Raw genomic sequence first — 12,527 nt, forward strand, 5'->3', positions numbered from 1 at the left:
GTAAATGCAAGAAAATGATGATGATGATCATGATAGTGGTGGCTTTTTTCTACCGATAGCCAGCAGACTTGGACTAAATATGTAACCAGTTGCCTCACTGGGAGGACTAATTATGATATATTTACAAAGATGTTCTTTATTAAAAAAAAAGAACATTGAAAGACTTTCTCAAAATCATGTTGTTACATCAAAAGTGGAAAATTAAATATAAAATAGGTGTCTCCCATTGTTTTGATTTGCTAATGCTGCCAGAATGCAATATACCAGAATTGGATTCACTTTTACAAAGGGAATTTATTAGGTTACAAATTTACAGTTCCAAGGCCATAAAAATGTCCAAATTAAAGCATCAACAAGAGGATACCTTCACTCAAGAAAGGTTGATTGTGTCTGGGGATTTTCTTTCACAGGGGAAGGCACATGGCGACATCTGCCTGCCCTTCTCTGCTGGGTTAGTTTAAAAATGTTTCACTCCATTCCTGCGGGTCCATCAAGTGTCATTCACTTAGTTTCATCTCTCTGCTCTTTGTGCCAGCTCTGAGCTCTCTCTGTGCTTCAGCCTTTTATTCTCTTTATAAAGGATTCTAGTTAAAGGATTAAGACCCACCTTGAATAGGCAGAGTCACATCTCTATGGAAACAACCTAATCAAAAGTCCCCACCCACAACAGGTCTGCTCCCATAAGATTGGATTGGAAGAATATGGCTTTTCAGGGGTACATAACAGTTTCAAACCAGTACACCCATTCAAAGGGCACCCACCCAGTCATCAATTCGTTTCTGGAATTTTCCCATAACTCATTTTTTTTTAGCCTTAGGCACAATTTTTATTCACTTGTACACTGTACAAATATTATAACTTCCCTTTGCTGCAAAAAGTATAAAAATAATCTTTATATAGGAATCCATTCATTACTGTACATCTTTCTAAATCTCTGCAAATGGCTCTAACAGGGTGTGCTGGTTTGAATCTGTTGTGTACCCCAGAAAAGCCATGTCCTTTAATCCCCATTCAGTATTGCTGGGTGGGAGCTTTTTTTATTGTTCCCATGGAGATGTGACCCACCCAATTCTGGGTGGTACCTTTTGATTAAATGGTTTCCATGGAGATGTGTCTCCATGTACTCATGGTGGGATTGCTCACTGGAGCCCTTTAAGAGGGAACCATTTTGGGGTGGGCCACGGTGGCTCAGCAGGCAAGAATGCTTGCCTGCCATGCCAGAGGACCTGAGTTTGATTCCCGGTGCCTGCCCATGTAAAAAAAAAACTACAAAAAAGAGGGAACCATTTTGGAAAAAGCTTTAGAACCCACACAGCCAGAGACCTTTGGAGATGATGAAGGAAAATGCCCCCAGGGGAGCTTCAAGAAACAAGAAGCCTGGAGAGAAAGCGACCAGACTTCGCCATGTTTGCCATGTGCCTTTCCAGTTGAGAGAGAAACCATGAATGTCATTGCCCTTCTTGAACCAAGGTATCATTCCCTGAATGCCTTAGATTGGACATTTCTATAGCCTTGCCTTAAGTTGGACATTTTCACAGCCTTAGAACATGTAAACTTGCAACTCAATAAATTCCCCTTTTTAAAAATCGTTCCATTTCTGGTATATTGCATTCCAGCAACTTGCAAACTAGGACACAGGTAAACGAATAAACAAGGAGGGTTTAGGAGCAATGAGGGCAATCCTCAGAGACTGACCTGCTCAGATTCCTAGCTAGAGACCTTTGTTCCTTCCAGTAAGCATCCCATCACCCCCGCCTACAGGTTCTCAAGGCTTAAGGGCTGAACAGAAGAAGGGTGGACTAGAGGGCCAGGAGTTGCTGAAGGGTCAAGGTGGGCAGCAGCAAAGGAGGCTAAGGGTAGTGCTGACAAACACCTAGCTCTACCCATCTCTTCCATCCTTGGAGCCAGGGTGAAGGCTGGCAGGGGACTGGCAGGGACAGAGAGTAGAGCTGTACAAACTACCCTATGGGGGCGAGGGTGGTTCTTCCGTTCTGGGCCACTGGGTGGCAGCTTGGAAAGGGCACAAAGTGGGGGAAGATCCCAGAAAGGGGAGGCAAACACTTTGGCTCCACAGTGGAGGAGGCTGAGCCCCCTTCCCCTGCTCTCCTAGCACAGTACAGATGCAGGGACAGGAGTGGGAGTCCTGGCCAGAGCTGTGCAGTGAGGGAAGGCTGGGTAGCCCTGGAGTCAGTAGCTCTTTATCTGTGTATAGACAGGGCGAGGGGGTGGTCCCCAGGTAAATCCCAGGTCAGAAAGTCTGTGTCTCAGCCACACCGGACATGTCCCTGTCAGTCAGAGGTTGAGAACATGCACATCAAAGCCATAACTCATTCTAACTCAAGAAATTAAAACAAGGAATGGTGCAAATGCAAAGAGCAACAGAGAAAGCACCTTGCACCTTAACTCTAGGAGCATCTTTCTTTTTTTTTTTTTTTTTCTCTTAAACTGAAATAGGACATCCCCCACCATGCATCTACAGATGTACAGAGGATTCCTACATTTTTAGCCAATTGGTTCTTTTTTTAGATATGGAGTTCAGTACAATTGCATTGTTTCACAAACTAAGCCATTGTGTAACAGTAAGCCCTTGCAATTAGATTTCCTCATCTGTTTGTGAAATGTCTTTTTTTAACCTGTCATTGATTTCCAGTAGTTGTCAAGTGTGTACCTACACATATGGAATCACTCAGCATTCTTAAGCTGTTTGTAGTTAACAGTTTTGATCCACAACAGGTAAACTACTCTTTGAGAGGTGAAAGTCAGCATGTGGGGGAAAGCTGAATGAGCGGCAGGAATTTATTTTCAGAACAAAAAGCACAGAGTGTAAGGATAGAAAACTAAGCATGGTACTTGGAGCATTTGGTATTTTGGGGCAGAAAATCCAAGTGCTCCAGAAGGTGTCTTCTTAAATCAGTAAGCACTTGTGAAATTTGGAAAGAGGGTCATCCTGATCCACATATTTTCTCAATTACTCATCAGTCCTGTTAACCTTGCTCTTTCTTGAAGGTAGTATACTACTACTTTTTATACTAGATAATACTAGAATTTACAACATCAGCTTTATTGTGAAAATTAAGTACAGATATACAGTAGCATACTAATATGCAATAATAATATAATGTAAACGAAGACCATAAGCGCTTATAAATTTACGAAGGAGACCTAGATATCATGTGCTTGCAGTTCTGTATATTGTCAGCAGACAGCACTCTCAGCATAAGTTTCAATTTAAGGCCCTCCAGAAAGAAGAAAGAAGCATGATTCAAGAATTATAAACCGTGGTTTTTATTTAGACCAAAGATGATGTCAACAGACCTCTTGATTAATGAACTAGCAGTACTTACCTATTGCTGGTTCATCCTAAATGTAATAATTAATTTAAATCTGGGCCTAATAATAATGAGGAATGCTATCAAAGAGATTACATACTCTGTGTCCTTATTAAATAAAATTTGGGAACTATGGTTGGCCTTGGGGAACACTTTATAAATATTTTCTACATTTACTAATTAAGTAACCATGGGCAAGTTACTTAAACTCTCTAAAACCCAATCTTCTCAATGATCAAGTGGAATAATGATGATACTATCATTGTTACGGAGTTTTGAGGATTAACTTCTGTTCCAGCATGGAGTGTGGCACAGAGCAAGCATTGAGATGGTAGCTGCTGATATTATTATTATAATTATCATTGGTTGAGTAGTGTGCCCCCAAAATACAAGTCCACACAGAACCTCAGAATGTGACCTTATTTAGAAATAGGGTCTGTGTAGAAGTGACTAGCTAATTAGAAGGAGGGCATACTGATAAGGCAGACCTTAAATCTAATGACTAACTTTCTTTAAAAAGGAGGGAGGGCCACGGTGGCGCAGCAGAGTTCTTGCCTGACTTGCCAGAGACCCGGGTTCGATTCCCGGTGCCTGCCCATGCTAAAAAAAGAGGGAAATCTGTACACAGAGATGAAGGCAGAAATTGGAGCTTGCTGCACCAAGCCAAGGGATGCTGGCATTGCCAGAAACTGGAAGAGAAAAGGGTTCTCCCTGGAGTCTGCAGAAGGGAGCATGACCCTGCCTATACCTTGATTGCAGACTTCTAGTATCCAGAACTGTGACTGAATAAATTTCTTTTTGCTTTAAGCCATCCAGTTTGTGGCACTTTGTTACCCCAGCCCTCAGAAAATATAATGATATTATTATTACTTCCTGTACTTTTATTAAAAGCCATTCTCCATATTAGAATTAGGCATGAATAAAAGGAAACTTTAAAATAATAAAAATGGATTTTATGTTACTGTGTTTTTTAAATATTATTTTTCTATTTTTTTATTTAGAAAATTCTTAAACACATCAGGCGGGCCACGGTGGCTCAGCAGGCAAGAATGCTTGCCTGCCATGCCAGAGGACCCAGGTCCGATTCCCAGTGCCTGCCCATGTAAAAAAAAAAAGAAAAGAAATTCTTAAACACATAAAAAATGAAGTTCCATATAGCCTTTACCCAGTTTAAGCAATTATCACCACTTTTATCAATTTTGTTTTTTTCTATCCCCAACTTTATTTTTCTGGAATATTGTAAAGCAAACCCTGGGAATGATTTCATTCTACCTGTAAATACTTTAGTATGCATCTCTGATAAGAATATTTTTAAAAACGCAATCACCATGCAAAATTAAAAATAGATCCTTAATATCATCTAATACCTAGTTCATATTTAAATTTCCATACGTTTCAAAAATATCTTTTTACAGTTGATTTGTTCAGATCAGTATACAAATGAGATCTACATATATATCATGTTTGCTGTGTCTCTTCAGTCTTTTTAATTCTCTTCTTCTTTTTTTATGCCATTGATTTGTTAGAGAAATCAGGTCACTTGTCTTTCTTGATTGTTTGCTACCTTGTGTTATTTCACTTCTCTGTCCTCTCTATTTCTTTTCATTCGGTTTTAGGTCTAGAAACCTAATTTAAGTTCAATGGTTTTTCCTTAGTTAAAAAAAGCCATTACAGGTGGTGCTGTATACTTTCTGTTGTATCACATTAGGAGGCACATAATGTCTGGAGGTTCCAAATTTAGTGAAGCTAAAGTTGATCAATGGGATCAGGTGGTGTCAGCCTGACTCCCCATTGCAAAGTTGCTCATCAATCTTTTACCTAATGACTTTAGCATCCACTGTTGATCGTTGCCCAGATCCATTATTACTTTAGAGATTGCGTAATAGAGATTTGCTATTTTTTTCATTTCTTCTGCATTTTTTAGCTGGAATTCTGCTATGAGGAAAAACTTTCCCCTCATTAGCTATTTGGTAACTATGAAAAAAAAAACCAGTTTGCTTAGAAAAGACAAAATAAATACTTGAATTTTCCCCCTTTATCAATTTTCAAAGTAATGAATTTGCTCTAGAAACCTGCAAGTGACCAAATAGTACCTTGTTTAGAACCATTATAAATTTATGGATTTACTTATTTACTGTGTTTCATTTCATTGCAGACATTATTCTTTTTGTTATTCAAAATGTCCCATTGTAAGCCAATGGGAGTCCCTTTAAAATTGGCCCTTATGTTTTTTCGACATGATCCCATTGGCTTAAGATGAACTGGACATATTTTTAAATAACTTCTTTGTTTTCTGGCAAGAAAGAAATCCCAGACTCATCTTGTAGATCTCATGCCTTAGGCCAGAATCTGCCATTTTTCCATTGACATTTGGTTCTTTTGCAGTGGAAAATGGTAGTGGGAGACCAGGAATTGAGTACTAGGGTTGATCACTGCTATTGAGTTTTTGTCAGTGTTTCTACGACTTTTTGGTTGATAAGAGTTTTGTTTTGTTTTCTTTTTTTAAGATAAAAAAATCATGAATTCATACTGATATTTCCAAATCAAATTTGAGATCATGTAATTTTTACTTGATTTCTTTGATGTTCTGTTTTTTCTTGTGCTGAAAAGTTTGTTGCTAATGACATTAACACAATTACTTTTTTGTTTTATCTTAAAATATACCTATAATAGTATCAAAATAATATCAGTAACATTGCTACTATTGCTAAGGCTACTGACAACTCTTTTTCGCCTCATTTCTTTGCCACAAAAGGCAGCACACTATAAGATGGTACTGCATTTTCCATTTTCACTTAACAATATATTTTGGTGATCACTACATATCATTATTTAAAGAGAGTTTATTCCTTTCTACAGTTGCATGTTACCCATTGTGTGGATGTATATGGATTATCTTTAATGTTCCTGACACAAATTCGCGTTATTCCTCATATTATTATGTGTTGAATGCTTGTGATAATTTAGATAGTCGAGAAAGGTTAAAATTAGTCGAGAAAGGTTTAAAATTGATTAAAATAATCAATATCCTGCAATTTTGCTGCTATTTTTTAAAACAATGGCTACCATTTGTCTTAGCACAGAGGACAGAACAGCTTCTCTCACTGTGAAGTGGACCAGGCCACTGAGGAAGGTCTGGCCAAGTTGATCTCAAGTGGCCCGTAAGCTGGGTCTGATTCACAGCTCACAGTGAAATCATCAATTTTTTTTTTTTTACGTTATTCAGAAATCTTTGGTTATAAAATTTTTTTTGTTCAGGTAAAGCTAGAAAATATCTTAAGAAGTCATATAGTATTTTTCCTTGACTTTAAACAAGGTCACACTATGTTTTTGGAAACTCCGAAGAACATTTTACAATTTTCTTTAATAGCCCATGCTAGATTCTAAGAATAGCATTTTAAACCTTAAAAAAAAAAATCAGGCTATTTTATTTGTGGTATTCTTGCCACTTATAGGTTGTTAATACCCTAAGATAATAAAAATGTTGGCCATTTTAAAATTCTACAACTTAAGATCATTAGAGGGTAGTAAAGAAAAGTTGTTCCAAACCTGGTCTGGGATATAACTTTGTGTGGTGAAACTCACAGTTTCCTTTTAGGAAAAAATTAGCATTTAGGATAAAATGTAAAAGCAATATTGTGATAAATTTTAATGGAATTAAGAAATATTCTGAGAAACTAACTTTTTTTCACTCAGTTGATTGTCAGCCAAAAGTTCAATAATCTTTAACTTAATATTCTTTTGAGGGGGGATATTAGTGCAACTAGTTCCTTTTTAAAATAAATGATCCCTATTTGAGTGAATCTTTGAATTGGATTGTTTTGATCCCTTCTCTTATAGCAACTTTGATCTAAAACTTCAATGCGTACTCATAATTGAATTATCTGAAAGTCTTTTTTTTTTTTGAACCATTGTGAGGTTCAGCCTTCAAACATCTATTAATATCATTTTGATCTTAGAAATGGCTAATTTTTTTCTTAATGATAATGTATGTATAGGAGTATGCATCCTACATTCTGTCTTTCTCGTTCTGACTAGGATGTTAAAGTTGTAATAACCCTAGGAGTCTATAAGAAATTAAAGTTCTGTTCAAAAACTACAGACTGTAAATCCAGCTCAAGCCAGATTCCTTGGCATGCCATGCTATTACATATACAAAACTTTAATTATATTTCTGTAAAAGGAAGAAGAGAGGGAAGCAATGAGGGAGGGGGATATTTCATGTAAACTCCCCTCTCTCCACCATTGACCAACATTATCTGTACAGTAAGAACAACATATTTATCTTTAATAGATGTTCACTACATAGTTTTGAAAAATGGGTGAATGAATGAATGACTATCCCTCTGGGGCTATCAGGTACACTATTGTTTGAAGGCAAAGAGATGCAGTAGATATCTTCAGCTTTCTTCCTGTTCTGTGAGTCTACTAAAGTTGGCTAGGTTACAAATTTGTGTTAAGGTCTGGAAAGCAAATAGTTTTCAGATGAAAGGCAGAGAAAATACTCCTCAACGCGTCCACTCTTGCATTAGTGAAGCCTAATAAATATCACCATTTATATGGATAAACAATGTCAAGTCACCTAAACTATGTATTCCAAGAGCATACTGAGCTGTGCCAATTTTTATTCCATCCTATTTGCCACCTGGTTTTCAGTTGTGTCCACGTGAATGCAGGCAGCAGCCTTTCAAATGTACAGTTTCTTGCACTGATAAGGGAAAATTGCTGAAGTCATGAGGCTGCTCCAGGCAGAGCCCTCATGTGAGTCATATGAAAGCTCCAGCATTACTGACCTCTGGCAAAAAAGGGAGCGAACGAGGACGGGAGAGGCAGAGGGAAGAGGTTCAAGTGTGGGTTTTCTCTCTGAACCCGGAAGATTATGGGTCAAGAGCTATGTGCAAAGACTCTACAGCCTGGATGCAGCTGCTACCCGGGTTCGCAGGGAGGCGAGGCACACAGCCGTCGGAGCAGTCCACCCGTGATGATGGAAGCTGCGTTCCAGGTATTTGTATACCAGGCAGGAGCATCTTTCTCTATTGATATACTAAAGAGTTCAGAAACTCTCTCTTCATATGCAGGGTCTGGTTTTTTCGTTTTGTTTTTTTTTCCCCCTGCGGTAGGTCTAAACCAATAAAGAGGAAATTCTATTAAAGTCACAGAGAATTTATGGCTGCTGTTATCAAATTTGGAGATTTTCTTGTAAAACAAGAGGGAGAAATAATCCTATGCTCTGGGCTACACGAAAGCTCCCTTGACTTGAGGCAGAGAAAGCAGTTAGTCTATCAAAATCTCTGGGTTACTAAATTACAGAACTGAGCCTCAAAGAGCAAGCTGCAGTATTGGTATGTTGTATATTCAAAATTCAAAAATTAGCTAATGGTTGTGAGCAATACCATACTAGAAGATAAATGAAGTGGACATGAGAAAAAGCCTGAGTTAGAAAAATCAGAAAACATCCATCAACGAGATTGAGGTTAACCCAAGTGTCAGAACATTTTCAAGTGAAGAAAAGGTGCCGGATTTCAGTAATTAATATCATTTTGGTCTGTTTTAGGCATCTGATTTTCAGGAACGGTTCCTTTTGGGGAGTAGGAAGCTTAGAAAACATTTGAAGAGTGAAAATGAAGCAAACGAAAAAATGATTTATGCCGGCCACTGAATCTTGACTTCGCATAAATTTTATTCATTCTCTCTTACCCCCTCCCCTCCCCCTCTAGCTAACAGACTTAAAAGAAGCATCATGTTCTATGACTTCATTTCACCCCAGGGGACTTCAGGCTGTTCGTGCCCGGAAGTTCAAGAGTAAAAGGCCAAGGAGTAACAGCGATTCTTTTCAGGAAGAGGATCTGAGGCAGGGTTTTCAGTGGGTGAGTGAGCAGCTGATGCTGATCATGAAGAATTTAATGTGTGCTGGTTTAGAGAGGCTGGCCCTTACTCCCAGGGCAATTACTGAGTGTGCCTCTCTGAGTACACTCAGGCAGTGCTGTCTAATTTCCAGGGAGTGAGTGGGGGGGGGTGTAACCACTAAAAAAGTACTATTATTTTCTTCCTCATCTCTCCCTCCTCCCCATTCTCCTTAAGCAGAGGAAGAGCCTCCCTTTTGGGGCAGCCTCGTCTTATTTGAACTTGGAGAAGCTGGGTGAAGGTTCTTATGCTACAGTTTACAAGGGAATTAGCAGGTGAGTGACTCAGAGCTGGGAAGGGATATTAGAGATGAGTGTCCCACCCCAGCGTTCAGACCTGTGCAAAGCATGATAATCAATAGGGAGAGGATGATTTAAATGGCCTCGAAAGAAAAACAAATCTGCCCTGTCTCAATTAAAACCCTTTATCAGTCTTTCCTACCTTTCATTCAATAGACTTTTTCTACTGCTGACCCAAAGAGCCATTACTGTTTTTCAGCCTGGTATGAAATGCAGTTGATGAGGTGCCTCTAAAGGGTGTTCCATGAGTCTGCTGCTTCATTCTTGCACTTAACCATATGGTAGAAACTCACGTCAGTTTCTACAAAGTATAATATATGCAAAGAATGACAAATCCTGAGTTTTTTATACTCACAAAATATTTTAAATATACACATTTTCATAAACAACAGACTTTGTTAAACATATATGAAAGACACTCAAGCTGTACTGTCTTATAGTTAGGGTGGGGTGATTAGGAAGGTCTGATTTGTTTAATTTTAAAGTTACTTCCATGGAGAAAAATAATGGCTCAATTGTGTTAATTTAAAATATTTTATGTAAATGCTACAAGATCAAATATTATATTATTTCTCTTAGTACCTGCATTATTATTTTTTACCTGTTAATGCAGAATTTGAGAGGAAATATAATTCTGATTATATTTATATTTCAGAGACAGGATTTAATTCAATTCAATAGACTATCCTAGGAATTAAGATTATAAAAATATTTCCTTCAAGGAACTCAGTCTAGGAATAGGATGAAAATACATTAGAAATACTTGTCCAAGTACACAGACATATATGTAGAAGTGTATTCATTGCCACAAGATTTATGATAGAAAAAAAACTGGTCACAAATATAGATTTATGGGGGTCTAGCTAAATAATTACCATACAATGAAATAGTATGCAGCCATCTAAAATATGAGATAGATGTACTAGTATGAAAAGATTTCCAATAATTTGAAAAAGGTAAGTTAAAGAACAGTGTGTACTCTATGATCCTATTTAGAAAAAAGTACTCTTATACTGTATATGCATAAATCTGATTGTGTATAGAAGAATCTGGAACGACACACAAGAGTTCGCTAACAATAATTACTTCTAGTGGTTGGAACTGGGGTGTAGGGAGCAAAATCACTCTCAAACTTTTCACTTTTTTCTCTGTGATAAAGGCATTACATTTATAATTTAAAGACAAGTTTAAAAATATCAGAGATAGATGCCAAAGAGGCATTTGATAAATTCAACATCAATTACTATTTTTTTAATTCTCAGAAAAATAGGAATATGATGATAATTCCTCATTATGACATAGAATATCTATTTCAAATCAATAGCCCACATACTTTATTTTTAATGACTATTAAGATAGAAATAGGGCAAGAATGCCCATTAATCCTCATTGTTTAAAGATTATCATAAATGTGCTAGCCAATGCAATAGGAAAAATCAAGACTGAATATCAGCTTCGTAGACTATAGGGTTGTCTACCCCCAAAAACCTCAAAGAATCATCTAAGAAACTTAAAAGTAGTAAGATAAAGTCATAAGATGATCAGTTATGAAATCAAAATATATTGATCAGAAGTTGTCTTATGTATTAGAAATAATCACTTAGAAAATATTATGAGGGAAAATTACACTCAAAATAGCATCAAATGATAATCATTAGCATTAAAAAATGGACAGGATTTATATAAAGATTTACTAAGGGACATAAAAGGATTGGAGAAGAGCCAAAGGGAATTTATTCATTCTAACATTTACTAATATCATGTATCTCTTTCTATTTTAGCCAATAAGAATATATCAGAAAGTTAAATACACAAAAATCTCCTAGTCTTCTAGAGTGTACATTCTAATGGGATAAGGTAGATAATATACAAATCACTAAAATACTGAGTTTGCCAAACAGTGAGAAATTCTGTGGAAAAGAATAAAACAGGGAGGAGGGATAAGGAACACCAGAATGGTGGGTGATGGATTATAATTCTAACCAGGAAGATGAGAGGTGCCCTCACTTAAGAGGCCTTAGTGAGGCCGAAGGAACTGCATGTATATGAGAAGAGAACTCCAGGCAAAAGGAACAGCCAGTGAAAAACATCCCTGAGGCTGGGGTAGGCCCAGCACTGAATGGAGAGAGTGGAAAGAGACAAGGACAGGGCGGAGTTAGGGGAGGGGGAATGTTTAGGGTCTAGTCAGCCCTTCTGGAGACCACTGTAGGTACAGAATATTTAGACTGGAAAATCTAATAGTGCAAAGATGTCAATGATTCTCTACATTAAATTAAAATTTAATGAGAGAGTGCAATGTAGCACAGCCCAAGCAGCTCGGCATTCCTCATCTCAGCACTCGCAGCTCAGCCCAGGCCTTTGGAGATGCTGAAAGACTCACCCCGGGGAAAGTTGTTGGAACCCAGAGGCCTGGAGATGAAGGCCAGCAGGATCGTCCTGTGCCTTCCCATGTAAGAAAGAACCTCAGATGAAAGTTAGCTGCCTTTCCCCTGAAGAACTAATGAAATAAATCCCCTTTTATTAAAAGTCAATAAAAAAATTACAATTTAATGAATTGTAAATATATTTTAAAGCTACAATAATTAAAATATTGTAGTGCAATTGTTGCAAATAGACAGGTCAAAGAAACATGATGGAAACTTCAGAAAATTCAAATTAAGATCTAATATATAATCATGGTGGCATTTCAAATCAGCAGAAAAAAGAAAGTCCAGTAAATGGAGCTGGAACAATTGTGAGAGATTTGGCAAAAGTTAATATACCACATGAATTAACAGAGTTAAACGAAAAAGAAAACATTCAAGAACCAGAAAAGATACAGGAATCCCTCTGTAACCTTTGGGTCAGAAAGGCCTATTTATGCATATGCTCAAGTTAGAATCCATAAGGGAAGATTGGAAGTGCTCATGCAGCCCCATCTATCCAAGTATGTTCTGGGAGCTCTAAGTTTGAGACACTTTAATAGATATTTTATAAAGGTCAGATCAATGCAGGG

The 12,527-nt window shown here is 37.5% G+C and overlaps 1 protein-coding gene across 2 annotated transcripts in view; it reads left to right on the forward strand.

Moving 5' to 3' along the window:
- The first annotated feature begins 8,208 nt into the window (after positions 1–8,208).
- CDK15 (cyclin dependent kinase 15) overlaps positions 8,209–12,527 on the forward strand; it is a 93,704-nt gene continuing 89,385 nt past the window's right edge. For both annotated transcript variants that reach the window (XM_077152006.1, XM_077152007.1), the window contains exons 1-3: positions 8,209–8,331; positions 9,047–9,196; positions 9,414–9,508. In XM_077152006.1, the coding sequence (XP_077008121.1) occupies positions 8,209–8,331; positions 9,047–9,196; positions 9,414–9,508 (368 nt within the window). The remainder of the gene's footprint in view (positions 8,332–9,046; positions 9,197–9,413; positions 9,509–12,527) is intronic.

This window comes from Tamandua tetradactyla, chromosome 3, assembly GCF_023851605.1.
Source record: "Tamandua tetradactyla isolate mTamTet1 chromosome 3, mTamTet1.pri, whole genome shotgun sequence".
Taxonomy (NCBI): domain Eukaryota; kingdom Metazoa; phylum Chordata; class Mammalia; order Pilosa; family Myrmecophagidae; genus Tamandua; species Tamandua tetradactyla.